General features: G+C 47.8%; 1 protein-coding gene across 2 annotated transcripts in view; it reads left to right on the top strand.

Moving 5' to 3' along the window:
• pgap1 (post-GPI attachment to proteins inositol deacylase 1) overlaps window positions 1-17,277 on the top strand; it is a 263,763-nt gene that overhangs the window by 210,884 nt on the left and 35,602 nt on the right. For both annotated transcript variants that reach the window (XM_072478690.1, XM_072478698.1), the window contains one exon: window positions 14,923-15,016. In XM_072478690.1, coding sequence (XP_072334791.1) covers window positions 14,923-15,016 — 94 coding nt within the window. The remainder of the gene's footprint in view (window positions 1-14,922; window positions 15,017-17,277) is intronic.

The raw sequence follows: 17,277 nt of genomic DNA, 5'->3' as shown, positions 1-17,277 counted from the left end.
TGCATCAACGTGAGTGGACCAGGACACCCTGCTGGTGATAGTGACCCCCAGGAACTTAAAGCTATCAACCATCTCCACTTCGGAGCCATCGATGCAGACTGGAGTGTGTGTCGTGATTCATCTCATGACTACCCATTCAAAGCATTTCATGATAACAGACATCAGGGGCACCGGTCAGTATTGTTGAGGCAGGCTAACTTGTAATACTGGTATTATGGTGGTCTTCTTGAAGCAGATAGGGATTTCAGAGCGGAGGAGTGAGGTGGTGAAGATATCTGCAAATACACTCCCCAGCTGGTCTGTGCAGACTGTGAGCGCTCGCCCAGGGACTCCGTCGGGGCCCGTCGCTTTCCACGGATTCACTTTTAAGAAGGCAACTCTTGCCTCTGAGGCTGTAATAGTGGGTATGGGTGTGTCCAGGCTGTTGGGGCGGGTGGCACAGATACATTGGCTGACTGCTCAAAGCGGGCATAGAACTTGTTCAGATCATCGGGTAGGGATGCTCCAGCCCCAAATATTCCGCATGGCCTTGCTTTATAGCCTGTGATCTTGTGTAGGACCTGCCATAGTCATCATGCGTTAGTGTTGTTGGCCTGGGACTCTAGTTTGATGCGGTATTGTCTTTTTGCATCCCAGATGGCTTTCCGTACATCGTACCTGGATTTCTTATATAGGTCAGGGTCGTCAGACTTGAACACCCCCGTCCGGAACTTCAGCAGGGAGTGAACCTTTTGGTTGAGCCAGGGTTTCCGATTGGGGAATACCCGTATTGTCTTCTTTGGTACACATTCCTCGACACACTTACTGATGAAGTCTGTGACGGTGGTTGTGTACTCGCGCAGGTTAGCTGCCATGGCCTTGAATATGGACCAGTCCGCAGTCGCGGAGGATGTCCTCAGATTCCTCGGACCAGCACTGCACGGTTTTCTTGACTGGCTCAACACGCTTGAGTTGCTGTTTGTAAGCTGGAAGTAGGAATACCAACTTGTGGTCGGATTTGCCGAAGTGTGGTTGGGAATGGAGTGTTGGCTCCTGTGATGCTTGTGTAGCAGTGGCCGAGGGTGTTTGCACCTCTGGTGGAGCAGGAGATATGTTGATGGAGTTTGGGTAGGACCTTCCTGAGGTTGCCCTGGTTGAAGTCTCCAGCACGATTGTCAGGGCTTTGGAGTGATTTGTTTCTTGGTTGTTTACGGTGGAATGTAGTTTGTCAAGTGCTTTCTTCACTTCCGCCTGGGGTGGGATGTAGACTGCTGTGATGAGTACAGAGGTGAATTCACGTGGGAGGTAGAAGGGGCGACACTTCACGGTCAGGTATTCTAGGTCTGGGAGCAATGGCACGCGAGGGTCACCACATCCGAGCATCAGGAGGTGTTGATGAGGAGGCAAACACCCCTGCCCTTCAACTTGCCTGAGGCCTTTGTGCAGTCCATTCGGTGGATTGAAAAACCTCGGGTTGGATGGCGCAGTCTGGTGTGGCCAGAGTGAGCCATGTCTCAGTGAAGCAGAGCACACAGCAATTTCTCACTTCACTCTGGGAGGTAAGTCTAGCGTTGAGGTCATCCAGCTTGTTCTCAATCGCTTGGATGTTCGCCAGGAGCATTGAGGGGGCATTCTCATAATTCTCAGCCCCCACTGTTCCCCTTCACAAACCATAGGTAATCTTTGAAATTAGCAAGCACTTGGAACAATTTTGAGAACTCATTAGAACTTACATATCCTTTTTAATAAAAAAACGTCCTTGTCCACCATCGCAAATCCCAACCAGCTTTTTCTGAGTCATCCTCCTTATTTTACTTTTCTTCACAAACGAATCAATTTCAATCTTCACTTCAACTACATCTGAACACTTTTCTCAAATTCATCTTCTCCTGTCCCTGTCACACCTCTCCCAACAAAGAAACCACCTCAAGTGCATAACAACCGTACCCTCAATGTCAATACTCCCAAGGCCTCTACTGTGGCGTCCCGATCACTGGCAAGGTCATTACTGATTGTTTCCTTATATTTCTCACTACCCCAACTCCCTGCCTTCTTTCAACATCACTCACTTCTTCATCTACCCTGGAAAAGAAACCAAAAGAAAAGCTATTCAATAATGCGAGTTCAGCTTGCATTAATTTATGACAATACTTGGGTGTGTTATTGTTCTTAGCTCATTCCATAGTAAATATATTGCTCTGATGCAGGCTTTGGAAATCTATGCTCCCAGATAAATCATCCAAGCTTTGTCCTTCTTCGGCACAAACTGTAAGATACTCTAGGCAAGCGGACCGAATGCCACCTGTGAACTTAAGCCAAAGATTGATTCAGAGCTACCCATTATGTAGGCTATTAACATGCACTGACCAACTGCAGCTCCAATAGCAAACTGTAGTTAGAATTTGTTTTTCAAATTTGCCTATTTGAGGAGCCTATTTTGGTCCAAATTAAATAGATTTGGATAAAGAATAAATTTATTTAGAGAATTTCACTGAATTTTCATGGCTGCAGATGCGCCTTTGTCTATTAGCTGTAAACCATGATAATTCCTCTGTGGGAGGGAGGTGATGAAAAGAGGCTTCCTGTAGTGATCTGAGCTCTCTATGTCACAATGACATCTGGCAGAAGGCCCATCAGTATAAAGCTTTGCATTATTGCAAGACCAATAAAACACACTTTCCGGGATTGTAAACAAGCAAGCGGATTGTAAACAACAAGCAAGCCTACAGATCACTCTCAAAATTACAAAATAAGCTCTACTTGTATAGTTTTGGTCTCTCTTCCTTAACATTAAGGGCGGCACGGTAGCACGGTGGTTAGCACTGTTGCTTCACAGCTCCAGGGTCCCAGGTTCGATTCCTGGCTTGGGTCACTGCTTGTGCGGAGTCTGCACGTTCTCCCCGTGTCTGCGTCGTTTTCTCCGGGTGCTCCGGTTTCCTCCCACAGTCCAAAGATGTGCAGGTTAGGTGGATTGGCGATGCGAAATTGCCCTTAATGTCTAAGAAGGTTAGGTGGGGTTACTGGGTTACGCGGATAGGATGGAGTTGTGGACTTAAGTGGGCTGCTCTTTCAAAGGGCCGGGGTGCAGACTCGATGGCCCGAATGGCCTCCTTCTGCACTGTAAATTCTATGATTCTAAGACAGTCCCAGAAGTAAGCAAATATCATAAGCCAATTTTTTTTAACCATTCATTAATTATTCTCAAAGATACTGGAGAATCTCATTCCAACTTTGGTCTTAGAAACCGAAGTACTTCATGAGTGTCAACTGTAGCTCAGTAGAGGACGAGCACTCACATCCGAGTCAGAAGGATAAAAACTGGAGTCCCACTCGAGAGACCTAAAGCAAATCCTAGGCAAAAAACTCCAGTTCAGTCCAACATGGTGCTGGACTGTTGGAGATGGTGTTCTTTAACATTCATAATTAGCCATAATCCAGGAAGGCCCATGGATATCTTCTCTGTTCACTGAGATTCTATGTGCCGCTGTCATTCTTCCCGCCGTCCAGCTTCTGTTGGTGACCCATCCATCCAGTCGTTCTCCGACATGGCCTATTTTATCCCCGATATTCCATCTCCTATTATCACCAGCACCTGACTCTCGACCCGCCTTTTCTAGTGGTCATGTTTTCTCAATTTTCTTCACTTCAGCTCAAACCCCATGAGATGCTGGGATCTGTTATTCCTGCAGCTCTTCATTCCATCCAGCTGATTCACAGGACCCTTTGCCAGTGCCACATCTCAAAAGCTGTAATAGACCTCCCATCAGCCTGATTTAAGGGTTCAATTCTCATACCTGTTCAGCGCAATGCTCCAGACCTGGGAATTTGCAGGTTGCTTTTTCAAGGGCAAAGGTTCTTTTTTTTAAATATAAATTTAGAGTGCCCAATTATTTTTTTTCCAATTAAGGGGAAATTTAGCTTTGCCAATGCACCTACCCTGCACATCTTTAGGGTTGTTGGGGTGAAACCTACACAAACACGGAGAGAATGTGCAAACTCCACACAGACAGTGACCCAGGGCCAGGACTCGAACCCGGGTCCTCAGCACCATATGCAGCAGTGCTAACCACTGCCCCACCATGCCGCCCTGCAAAGGTTCTTTTAGCAAATTTAAACTGGTCCACTCAGGCGAACATGAATAATTCTATGACATTATTTCCAATCAAAGCAGAGGAGTTCTCCCTGTTGCCCTGACCAATATTTATCACCAAGCATCATTCCTGAAACAAATCAGTTGGTTAGTTATTTCATTGCTGTTGGTGGGGGTTTTCTGAGCACAAATTGAGGGTCACGAGGGTATATAAAATACTATATAAATACAAGTTCTTTTTTCCTTCACCTCTTGTTTCTTGTCAGAAGTTGCTGTTTTCTTCTTTTGTGCTTGCTGCTGCTATTGCCATTACTTTAACTGATACATTTTCAGGTAGGTGGAACATTCAAGGTGCTGGTTCAAAGCAACTTTGTAGTGTTATTTTAGTAATTTAATTGGTCACTTTGTGCTATTTGCCAGCTCAAGCAGATGTTTCCTATTAACCAGTTGAGAATTGCTAGATTTTAAATAAAACACTATTTGATTGAGTCTTGCTGAAAAGAGTGACATGTTGCCCAAGCTTTTTGTCTTACACAAACGCAAGAATGCCAAATTTCAAACAATCACGATAATTTATGCCACAGAATAAAGGGTGCTGATTGGTTGGTAATTCAACTCTGACTAGCCAAAGCATGACATGGAGAAAGCATCGGGGAGCTAAAGTCTCCCCAAGTTCTGAGGTAATTCAAAAAAGGCTTGCGTTGAATGGGGCCCTGTGTATGAATTTATGCTGCTTCTGGTAAACATAAATGAGCCATGAACTTGACTGACTACCTTAAATTGGTTGTTAGTGTAGCTATTTGCACACTTGCATTCAGCTACACTAACAACTAATTTAGGATAATCAGTCGTGCTTGTAACTTGGCTAATTTACAATTGCTAGAAGTTCTCTGCAAACACAAGGGACATGTTCAAGCCCTGTGCCTTTTTTTGACTTAGCTGGGAGCTTATGGAGCCTATAGTTCCCTGTTTATTTTTCCGTGGCAATACCTTGGCCATTCCGAATCGACTTGCTAACCAATCAGCATCCCTTTTCTCCTGTGGTATAAATTGTCGTGACCATTTGCAATCTGATATTCTTGTATTTGTCAGTGCAAGATGAAAAGCTTGACTGTCTCACTTCGGCAATATTCAAGTTCTGTACCATCAACCAACTGCGTGATACAGTTGCTCAGTTTTCTGCTGCTTGCTCATTCTTCATTTGAGGTTCTTAAAAATCAAATTGCTTTTAGTTCCTAAACTTATTTTAATTAGCTAATTAACTAATTTTTACCCTTTGTACTTGAGATGCCCTAATAAATGCATATTAGATCCAATATTTTTAAATGTCTCGATAAATGGATTGTTTAATTTTGGATACATTTTGCAATGTCATAACAATAAATAAACTAACATTTTCATGAACTCGATTATGTTTCATCATCGAAAGATACCTATTTTTTCTCATTACAAATGGTTTTGCAAAAGTTGCAATTATCAGGCAAGTATGTGTATGGCTGCTATGAACATTGTTCTAGTATTTAACCAATATTTAGTTTTGATTATCTTCCTGGGGTTCATTCAAAGAAAAGCAGTTTGTTGGAGTAACCAGTTTCAGAGCTAACAAAACCCTGTTGATAGGTAGATTTGGTTCTTATTGTTTTCCCCCACCAGCCACTGCACCACAAGACTTCTCATCTTCAGTGATTTAAACCTCCACTCATCTCTGTTCTGAATTCACTGCTCTCTTAATCTCTCCCTCCATGTAAACTCTATAACTCCTGTTTACCGTCACCCCCTTGACCTTGCCATTTCATGGAGCCTTGCTGATCCCATCAGATCTCAGTCACTTCCTTTTATCATGCTCCACCCACATCTCCCTTCCACCTCCCAACCATATTTCCTTCTGTGTGCATCCTTGGAAATATCTATCCCTCAAGTTTCTTACAACAGCACTTTCAAAATCCTACGTCTTTGGCCCTCCAATCACCACCATATTTTGGCAGCTACTGATTAGTTCAACTGTACCATCACTTCTACTTTTGCCATAGTCCCCACTAAAACCATTACCCTCTCTCATCCTGGCCATTTTCTCTGTTATTGTCCTCATCGCCAGTCACATAAATCCAGAGGACACAGACTTGAACAAATGGTGGACAACTGGTTTAACCATTCAACTGCTAGATCTGACTGGACCGCCAAAAGCACTATTGGATCCTGCTGTTTTATGCAAAAGCTACTCATTTCATGATCATCCCAAAAACAAAGGTAACCCCATATTCATTTCTGTACTGCGAACCACCTTCTTAAACTCCGTCCTGACCACCAACAATAAGTGCAAGGAGCTAAAAATGTCTTTGTCATTAACATTGAGGTCAATAAATTGGTTGCCTCATGTCACTCCCTCCCTTTCACTCGCCATCAAACCATATGTCCTCTGAAGTTCCCCCTTAAAGGGTCCTAGACCTAAACTTAGGTGGTCTTCTAGTTTCCCTTCAAACTCCCCTCATGCCCTGTATGAGTTCACCTATCCATAAGATCCACCTCCTGCTCAATTGACCGCATTCAGCATCCCTTCCTGGTCCCCATGCTAGCTGATATTGTTAATGGTACATCAGGTACTGTTCCTCTCTCCTTCAAAACTGCTGTAATCTACCCGCTCCTCAAAAACTAACCCTTGACTCCATTGTCCCTGCAAACTACTGCCCAATCTCCACCCTCTCCTCGATCTTATTTCATTCTTACCTATCTAATTGTAGCCAGAATATCACGTGCAATGGCTACTCTTGCCGCTCCTGCACTTTTGTTTAACCTCTGGTGTCCCCAAGGATCCTCCTATTTCTCATCTGCATGATACCCCCCTCGGTGATGATATCAAAAACACAGTTAGTTTCCACTGCACATGGCCAATACCCAGCTCTACCTCAGCACTCTTGACGCCTCCACTATCGATAAATTAATGGACTGCTTATCTGATATCCAGTAATGGATGAGCAGAAATGTTCTCCAGTAAAATATTATTGGGAGGAGCAAATCCATTGATTTCAGTCCCCACTACAAGCTTACAAGCTTAATTTCCTAGCTACCAACCTTATCCCCCTCACAGGCAATTGTTTGAGGCTCAGCCAGACTATTCACAACCTTGGTGTCAAATTTGGTCCCGAGCTTAGCTTCTGATTACATATCTGCACCATCATCAAAACTGCCTATTTCCACCTCAGTAACATTGCCGGAATCCACCCCTGCTTCATCTTTCTGCTACTGAAGCCATCACCCATACCTTTGTTACCTCAAGCTTTGATTACTCCAAAGTAATCCTGGGTAACATCCTATATTCTATCCATTTTTTTTTTTTTTACGCATTTTATTCAAACTTGTATCAAAGTAGGTCACAGCAAATAAACACCCCGGGAAACATTCTTCCCAACAATCAACTATACAATTGGTACAGATTGCGCCACCAAAGGGTCCGAGTACTCTCCCTCCTCCACTATCCTGGCTAAGACTACGAACACTCCCGCCCATAATCTTCCCAATTTTTCACAACCCCAAAACATGTGCACATGATTCGCTGGCCCCCGCCCACATCTCTCACACTCGTCTGCTACCCCCTGAAAGAACCCCCTCATTCTCGCCCGAGTCATATGCAGCCTGTGCACCACCTTAAACTGTATCAGGCTCATCCTTGCGCAAGTGGAGGTCCCGTTTACCCTTCGCAGTGCCTCACTCCATAGTCCCCAATTGATCTCCATTCCCAACTCCGCTTCCCATTTCTCCTTGATCTTCACCACCCGCTCGCCTCCCTGCTCCCGCAGCCACTTATATATATATCTCCAATTCTCCCCTCCCCTTCCACATCCGGAAGCAGCAGTCGCTCCAGCAGGGTGTATCCTGGCAATTTTGGGAACCCCTTCCAGACCTTTTGTGCAAAGTCCCTAACCTGTAGATACCTGAACTCACTACCCTTTGGCAGCTCTACCCTCTCCCTTAGCTCCTCCAGACTGGCGAAGTCTTCCTTCAAATACAAATCGCTCACCTTGACTAGCCCCACTTCCCTCCACCTCCTGTATACACTATCCATCCATGCCCCCCCCCTCCCCCCCGGCTCAAACCCATGATTCTCGCACAGCGGCGTTAGCACCGACATCCCTTGCACCTTAAAATGCCTCCTCAGCTGATTCCATATCTTCACCGTGGACTGCACCACTTGGCTCTCTGAATACCTACTCGGAGCCATTGGCAATGCTGCCATCACCAGAGCCCTCAAACTAGACACCTTACAAGATTTCTCCTCCATCCTAACCCACTCTACCCCTTCTCCTTCCCACCACCACCGCCCCTTGTCCACATTCGCCGCCCAACAATAATGAAGCAAGTTTGACAATGCCAATCCCTCCTGCTGCCCCTGCCTCTGTAGGAGGGTCCTCCCCACCCTCAGCACCTTCCCCGCCCATACAAAGTCAGAGATGATTGTGTCCACTTTACGAAAAAAGGCCTTTGGTATAAAGATCGGGAGAGCCTGAAAGATAAACCAGAACCTCAGCAGAATATTCATTTTCACCACTTGGACCCTCCCTGCCAACGTTAAGTGCAGTGTATCCCACCTCTTAAGATCCTCCCTGGCCTCCTCCACCAGCTTCGTTAAGTTCCACTTATGGAGCCCCATCCATTCCCTCACTACCTGAATCCCCAAGTACCTAAACCTATCCCTCGCTACCGTAAATGGCATCCCCCTAAATTAGCCCGCTGTGCCAGCTCATTCACCGGGAATACCTCGCTTTTCCCATTCAGCTTGTATCCCGAGAACCCTCCAAACATCCCCAACAGGCCCATAATCCTTCCCATACTCTCCAACGAATCCGAAACATACAGCAAGAGGTCATTGGCATAGAGCGACACCCGATGCTCCCTCTGTCTCCCTGCCACTCTGCCGACCCCCTGAGAGCCATCGTCAATGGCTCTATGGCCAGCGCAAACACCAGCGGCGACAGCGGGCACCCCTGCCTCGTACCCCTGTGTAAGTCAAAGCTTCGTGAGCTCATATCATTCGTCCTCACCCTCGCTCTTGGTGCCACATACAGCAATCGCACCCATGCCACAAATCTCGGGCCAAACCCAAACTTTCCCAAAACTTCGAACAAGTACCGCCATTCCACCTGATCAAATGCTTTCTCCGCGACCATGGACACCACCACCTCCGGTACCAGAGCTCTCGACGGATTCATCACCACATTCAACAGTCGTCTTGTATTACTCGCGAGCTGCCTGCCTTTCACAAAGCCTGTTTGATCTTCTGCAACCATCCCCGGGACACAATCCTCCATTCTCCCCGCCAACAACTTAGCCAATACTTTCACATCCGTGTTCAATAGTGATGTGGGTCTATACGACCCACATTCCAGCGGATCCTTCCCTTTTTGGGGGATTAGTGTGATTACTGCCTGCTTCATCGTCTCCGGCAACTCCGCCTTCTCCAGTGCTTCATTAAACGCCCCCAATAGATCGGGTGCCAGGTCCGCTGCAAATTCCTTATAAAATTTTGCCGGGTACCCATCCGGCCCAGGGGCCTTCCCTGACTTCATACCCCTAATACTATCCAGCACCTCCTTCAGCCTCAGGGGCTCCTCCAACGCCTGCCTCTTTGCTTCATCCTCCTCGGGAAATTCCAGCTTGTCCAGAAACCACCCCATGTCCCTCTCCTCTTCTCCTGGGTCTGCCTCATAAACTCCCTGGTAATACTCTCTAAATGCCTCATTTATCTTCCTGGCTCTGACACCACATCCCCAGTCCCAGTCCAATTCTTCAATATTTCCCTGTTGGTGCCTCCGCAGTTGGTGCGCCAGCATGCGGCTCGCCTTCTCCCCATATTCATATTGCACCCCTCTTGCCCTACGCAGTTGCCCTACTGCCCTCCCCGTTGTCAGCCTGTCAAATTGCCCCTGCAACTTTTTCCTCCTCGCCAATCCATCCAAGGTGGGCACCATCGAATATTCCCTGTCCACCTCCACTATCTCGCTCACTAGACAGTCATGTTCCGCCCTCCTTTCCTTATTCGCACGAACCATAAATGAGATAATTTCTCCCAAAAAATTGCCCGTCGACACCTCCCCATTCTGATTGAACTCCACATAATCCCTAATCGCCAACCGCACCTTATCACAAAAACCTCCATCTGCCAACAACTCCGAGTCAAACCTCCACCCCGGCCTCTGCTCTCGTCCTGTACTGAACCGAACATCCAGCCAGTGGTATGCATGGTCCGGGATAACTATCCCCGCATACTCTGCCCCCTCCACCCCAACCAAAACCTCCCGACTCACTACAAAGTAATCAATCCTCGAATGCACCTTATAGACGTGTGTAAAGAAGGAATACTCCCTTCCCCCTGGGTTCTGAAAGCGCCATGGATCCACCATACCCATCCTCTCCATAAAACCCCCCAGCTCTCTCGCTATTCGTAACCTACCCATCGACCTGGGGCTCGACCTATCCACCCTCGGCTCCAGGACACAATTAAAATCTCCTCCCATGATCAACTGGTACGTGGCCAAATCTGGGATTGCTGCCAACAACCCCCTCATAAAACCCGAATCATCCCAATTTGGGGCATACACATTTACCAACAGTACCGGTGCCCCTTCCAATACCCGACTCACAATCACATATCTCCCACCCGGACCCCTCACCTTCTTCGCACTCACAAATCCCATTTTTTTGCTCATTAAAATCGCCGCACCCCTCGATTTCAAATCAAACCCCGAGTGAAAAACCTGCCCGACCCACCCCTTCCTTAACCTAACCTGGTCCTTCACACGGAGGTGTGTCTCCTGCAAAAAGACAACCCCGCTTTCAAGCTCCTGAGGTGCGCGAACGCCCGCGACCTTTTAACAGGCCCATTCAGTCCCCGGACATTCCACGTTACCAACCTTACCGGAGGCTTGCGCCTCCAATCCCCTCTACCGTCCGTCCTCGTCCCCACTTAACTCCTGCCCCATTAATTCCACTCTGTACCTAGCCCATCCCAGATGGCCCCTTTCTTCGCCCTTGACCATGTCATCTCTCAACCCCCGCCGTGTCGCAGAAATCCCCCCCCCCCCCCTGTTTTTCTTCTTCCCCTCTACTTCCCCTTTCCCCTCTCCCCTTTCCCCCTCCCCCTGGCCACCCCTCTTGGCCTTCTCCCCCACCACCTCGCTTCCATTCACCAGCATAGCCTGCTAGCGCGGTTGCCCCTGCCCAAAGGCACATCCTAATGATCTTCTCTTCCCCCCCCCCCCCCCCCCCCCCCCCACACACACACACACACACACACACACACTCCTCATCTCAAAGAAAAAGGTCTCCTGCTGGCCATACACTCCCCCACCCAAACAAGGACTTCTCCTGAACTCCAGGTAGCCTTCTCCAAAAGCAAACAAACAGATGTTAAACACAAACAGTCCCATAAAACAGAGGGGGGATGGGGACATCCATCCCCACATAAACTCTTCCACCCCCCAACAACTCCTTACAATCTCAACACTGAACAGAAACCTACATCCACTTCAAACATGCTCCCAACCATTACAAAGTGCCAGCACCCCGGTTCCCAAGCATTGTCCACTCAGTTCTCCCCCAGTTTATGCTCCTTAATGAAGCCTTTGGCCACTTCTGGGGTCTCTGAATAATACTCCCGGCCTCCGAACGTCACCCATAATTTTGCCGGGTAGAGCACCCCAAACCTGACCTGCCGCCGGTACAGCACCGCCTTGGCCTTGTTGAAACCTGCCCGCCGTTTTGCCAACTCGGCTCCGATGTCCTGATAAATCCGGATGTTATTTCCCTCCCAGTCGCAGCTACACTTCTCCTTGGCCCACAGTAGAATTTTCTCTTTCTCCACAAATTTTTGGAGTCTCACGATCACCGCCCGCGGCGGCTCCCCAGCTCTAGGCTTTTGCCTCAGAGACCTATGCGCTCAGTCCACTTCAGGGGCGAAATTCTCCAACCCCCCGCCAGGTCGGAGAATCGCCGGGGGCTGGCGTGAATCCCGCCCCCGCCGGTTGCCGAAGTCTCCGGCATTGAATATTCGGCGGGGGCGGGAATCGCGCTGCGCCGGTTGGCGGGCCCCCCCCCACTCGATTCTCCGGCCCGGATGGGCCGAAGTCCCGCCACTAAAATGCCTGTCCCGCCGGCATAAATTAAATTACCTACCTTACCGGCGGCACGGGCGGGGTCCTGGGGGGCGCGCGGGGCGATCTGGCCCCGGGGGGTGCCCCCACGGTGGCCTGGCCCGCGATCGGGACCCACCGATCCGCGGGCGGGCCTGTGCCGTGGGGGCACTCTTTCCCTTCCGCCTTCGCCATGGTCTCCACCATGGCGGAGGCAGAAGAGACTCCCTCCACTGCGCATGCGCGGGAATGCTGTCAGCGGCCGCTGACACTCCCGCGCATGCGCCGCCCGGAGATGTCATTTCCGCGCCAGCTGGCGGGCACCAAAGGCCTTTTCCGCCAGCTGGCGGGGCGGAAATTCGTCCGGTGCCGACCTAGCCCCTCAATGTTGGGGCTCGGCCCCCAAAGATGCATTCCGCACCTTTGGGGCGGCGTGATGCCCGTCTGATTTGCGCCGTTTTGGACGCCAGTTGGCGTACATCGCGCCGTTTCCGGAGAATTTCGCCCCAGGTGCCTTATCTAGCACCCCTTTTGCTACCAGTCCCGCCAGCATCCTCGAGACGTACCTCGTGGCACTCACACCTTCCACTCCTCAGGCAGGCCTACTATTCGCAGGTTCTGTCTTCTCGAGGTATTCTCCTTCTCCACCTTTGCCCTCAGCGTTTTACAAAGGTCTCCTAGGAGCCCCACCTCCGCCTCCAGAGCCACCACACGATCACTGTGGTCAGAGATCACACCTTCGATCTCCTAAATCTGCGACCACTGCACCTCCAAACACCTCTCCATACGCTCCAAAGCACTCTTCAGGGGTGCCACAGCTTCTGCAATGGCCTTTGCATGATCCTCATGCATTTCTTTCCTCTGTTTATGGAATTTCTCCTTGATAAAAGTCATCAGTTCCTGTATCTGGGGCCTTACAGCTTGCCCCTCCCCCGCCTGCATGCTGGAAGAGACTGTGAACCCCAAGACTGTTTCAACTTTCCAGCCAAACCTCTCGCTGTTTTCTGCCGGGTCCGGTGATCAGAAGACATACCATTACAGGGGTAAACTACTCCTCTAACATCCACCTACGCCTGTTCATCAAAATTCAACCCAGATCTGGGTAAAAAGAGCCCTTTTCTGTGACTTTGAACAGGAACAGCCCTTTATGTGACCAATCACTCCATAATAAGAAGTCTTACAACACCAGATTAAAGTCCAACATGTTTGTTTCACATACCTCTTCATTCACCTGAGGAAGGAGCAGTGCTCCGAAAGCTAGTGTTTGAAACAAACATGTTGGACTTTAACTTGGTGTTGTAAGACTTCTTACTGTGCTCACCCCAGTCCAACGCCGGCATCTCCACAATCACTCCATGGTCACAAGCGGAAGTCCTCCCATATTCTATCCTCCATAAACTCCAGGTCATCCAAAATTCTGCTGCCCATGTCCTAAAAGTCCTGTTCACCCATCAGCCCTCTGCTCACTGACCGAACTAGCTTCAGGTTACTCTATGTCTCGATTGTAAAACTCTGTCCTTTATCAAATCCTTGAAGAGCTTCCTTGCCAATTCCTACCTGTGTTAACCTCCTCCAGCCCCACAACTCTCCCAAGGTATTTGTGTTCGTCTAATTCTGGCCTCTTGCATATCACTGATTTTAATTGCTCCACCATTGGAGGCCGTGCCTTCAACTGCCTAGGATCTCAGCTCAGGAACTCGCTCCCTAAACCTCTCCAACTCTCCTCTGTACCACTTTTTTCTCCTTATAACCTACCTCTTCGATCAAGCTTTTGCCCATCTGCCCAAATATCACTTTATATGCCTTGTCAAATTTCCTCCATAATTCTGTGAAAGAGCCTCAGGATCATTAATGATCAGAAATGCACTTTATTAATCCAAGTTGTGATTGGTAGGAGCTTCAGATCATGACCAAACAAGTACCTCATCGACTGTAATAATAAAATCAAAATGCCGTGGATGCTGAAGGCGCCGGAATGTGGCGACGGGGCTTTTCACAGTAACTTCATTGCAGTGTTAATGTAAGCCTACTTTTATGGTAATAAATATTATTATTATCTGAAATCAAAACAAAAAGTGCTGGAAAACCTCAGCAGGTTGACAGCAACTCGAAGTTCCAAAGAAGAGTTATATTAGACCCGAAACATGAACTCTGTTTCTCTCTCCACAAATGCTGCCAGGCCTCCTGAGTTTTTCCAGCAATTCCTATCTCCTCAACCGTGTTCTTCATAGAATTTACATTGCAGAAGGAGGCCATTCAGCCCATCGAGTCTGCACCAGCTCTTTGAAAGAGCACCCTACCCAAGCCCACACCTCCACCCTATCCCCATAACCCAGTAACCCCACCCAACACTAAGAGCAATTTTGGCACTAAGGTCAATTTATCATGGCCAATCCACCTAACCTGCACATCTTTGGACTGTGGGAGGAAACCGGAGCACCCGGAGGAAACCCACGCACACACGGGGAGAACGTGCAGACTCCGCACAGACAGTGACCCACGCCGGAATCGAACCTGGGACCGTGGAGCTGTGAAGCAATTGTGCTATCAACAATGCTACCGTGCTGCCCTGATAGTGTTCTGGCTCTCTAAAACTGATTATTTTGCCATTTTAATTAAGCTATTTATATGGGGTGTTCATTTTGCCTTTGCTAAATGGATAAATGAGGCATTTGTGTTCAAAAACAATCTTGAATGAGCTCACAAAATGATTTGTTACATTTTTTTCAGCTGATCAGATTCCATGGTATATACCTGCCCATGTATGTTGTTGCAAACATTCTGTTAGCATTTGGAAGACAATTAATGCATCTTTATTCTGAAGGTAATGCAAAATGAAATATCTGTAATGCTTCATTAAGTAGTCAATTTATATGCAAACAATATAGTCACATGATGCTCCCCACAGCATCGATATGTTGCCGCACACGGACAAGAAACTGGTGCAGACTCTTACCGGCTCACTTTGCCACATTTGCTTTGCAGAATCTCAACTGTACTATCTTCTCAATATGGTTTCAAACCAAATTAGTCCAGTGTTCTGACCACTGACATTTCCTAGCAGCCTATTTCAGCTGTTGAAACTATTAGAGGATTGATGTTGACTGTAGAGATGCATAGATAACCAGGCTTTTTGTCTCTTGAAAGAGGGAAAAGGAATGGATGGGCTCTCCATTAAGCACCTTGGCTGACCACAAGGTGGGATGCAAGAGTAGGCCAGTAGTGGATGGTCTGAAAGTGACCTACCCATTATTTCACCATGGATACTGGAATGACATAGCCTGGGAAGGACATAAGAGGACAGCATACTGGAAAAAGGGAAAGAGATGGCAGATTCTGTTCACTTTAATGATAGAACAGTTAAGTCTGATCTTACGATCCCAGACCAGACCCCATCAGTAGCTAGGATGCTGGACAGAAACCCCAATATTTTATTTTATTTATGTAAGACTGAAGAAAGGATACCTTGCTCCAGGAATGATTTCATGCAAAATAGGAATGGGATATGGTGTATTGAAACAAACTTTATTACTAACACAGAATTAAAATATTTTTAACATCGCACAAGAAAATATACCCCTTAAACAATGCTAATCAATACAGTGACACAATAACCCTTAACTACTATCTTTATTTTCCCTCCAATAACAACAAAGCTATCTCCAGTTACAATCCACTTTCAAATGCAGTTAGCAGACTCTGGAATATTTGCTGTGAAGAGATGCCTGGATACTCCACTTTGAGAAAGTCAAATCTTTTGAAACTGATTGTAAGAAAGACCTGACACCCTGTCAGAATAATGCAGAATCTCTGACTGTATTCTTCAGAAACCTTCTCTGCTCCCCTACTAGTCACAAACTAACTGGACTCTTGGAAAGAAACTGCTAGTCTGTCTACAGACCGATCTTTAACTGAACTGAATTGAGAGCAGCTGCTCATCTTCTCACATCCCAATCTAAGACTGAAACCTCAGCATCTGACAGCTTCAGCTCTTAGCTCCTCCCTTTAGCTGCATTACTTTACTAAACTGAACACAATGTCGCTGATTAACTGCCCTGCAGGGAACCCGCTTATTCTAAATTAAAGTCCAATAGCCCAAACTATAATGCTTTAACTGCACTATCTGGCTCCAGAAAGCCTGGCTGTCTCACAAACCAGGAGTTTTAAAATCACTACAGCAGCAGTCACACGCACACTAACCCAGCCCCAAACATTAGCCCGCATGTTCACACAAACAAATGACAAAAAGGAATTAGGGATCACCCATAGTCACCATTAACACACACATCCTCCCTCCCAGTAACCCTCCCACCCACACGCCCCAACTAATGTTCGATGTTATCCAGTTCTTGAAAGTGCACAATGAATAATGCCCTTGAATTGTAGAACCCTTCCATCCTTCCCCTCAGTTCAAACTTAACTTTCTCGAGTCAAGAATTCCAACAGGTCCCCCCGCCACACCAGGGCACAGGGTGGAGAGGTTGCTCTCCAACCCATCACGATCCGCCTTTGGGCGATCAACGAGGCGAAGACTACAACATCTGCCTCCGCACCCGTTTCCAACCAAGGCTGGTCCGACACCCCGAATATGGCCTCCTGGGGACCCGGGTCCAGTTTCACATACACCACTTTAGAAATTACCCTAAAAACCTCCTTCCAGTAATCCTCTAGCTTTGGACAGGACCAAAACATCTGAACGTGAATAGCGGGGCCCCCCCCCCCCGCAATGTTCACACACATCTTCTACTCCTTGAAGAATCGGCTCATCCTCTCCCTCATGAGGTGTGCTCTGTATACCACCTTCAGCTGTATCAGCCCCAACCTCGCGCATGAGGTGGAGGCATTCACCCTCTGGAGCACCTCACACCAGAACCCCTCCTCCATATCCTCTCCCGACTCTTCCTCCCACTTTGCTTTGAACCGTTCCAGTGGTGCCTTCCCTTCCAAAATAGCTTTGTAAACCGCTGACACTGCCCCCTTCTCAAGTCCCCCTGTCGTCAGCACCTCCTCCAGCAATGCGGAGGCCATCTCCATTCGGGATGCTCTGTATGTCCTTTCTGGCAAAATCTCGAACCTGCATGCATT

The sequence above is a fragment of the Scyliorhinus torazame genome, chromosome 2 (genome assembly GCF_047496885.1).
Source record: "Scyliorhinus torazame isolate Kashiwa2021f chromosome 2, sScyTor2.1, whole genome shotgun sequence".
Lineage (NCBI taxonomy): Eukaryota > Metazoa > Chordata > Chondrichthyes > Carcharhiniformes > Scyliorhinidae > Scyliorhinus > Scyliorhinus torazame.
The sequence above is the reverse complement of the archived record's forward strand: the minus strand, read 5'-3'. Positions and strand labels throughout refer to the sequence as shown.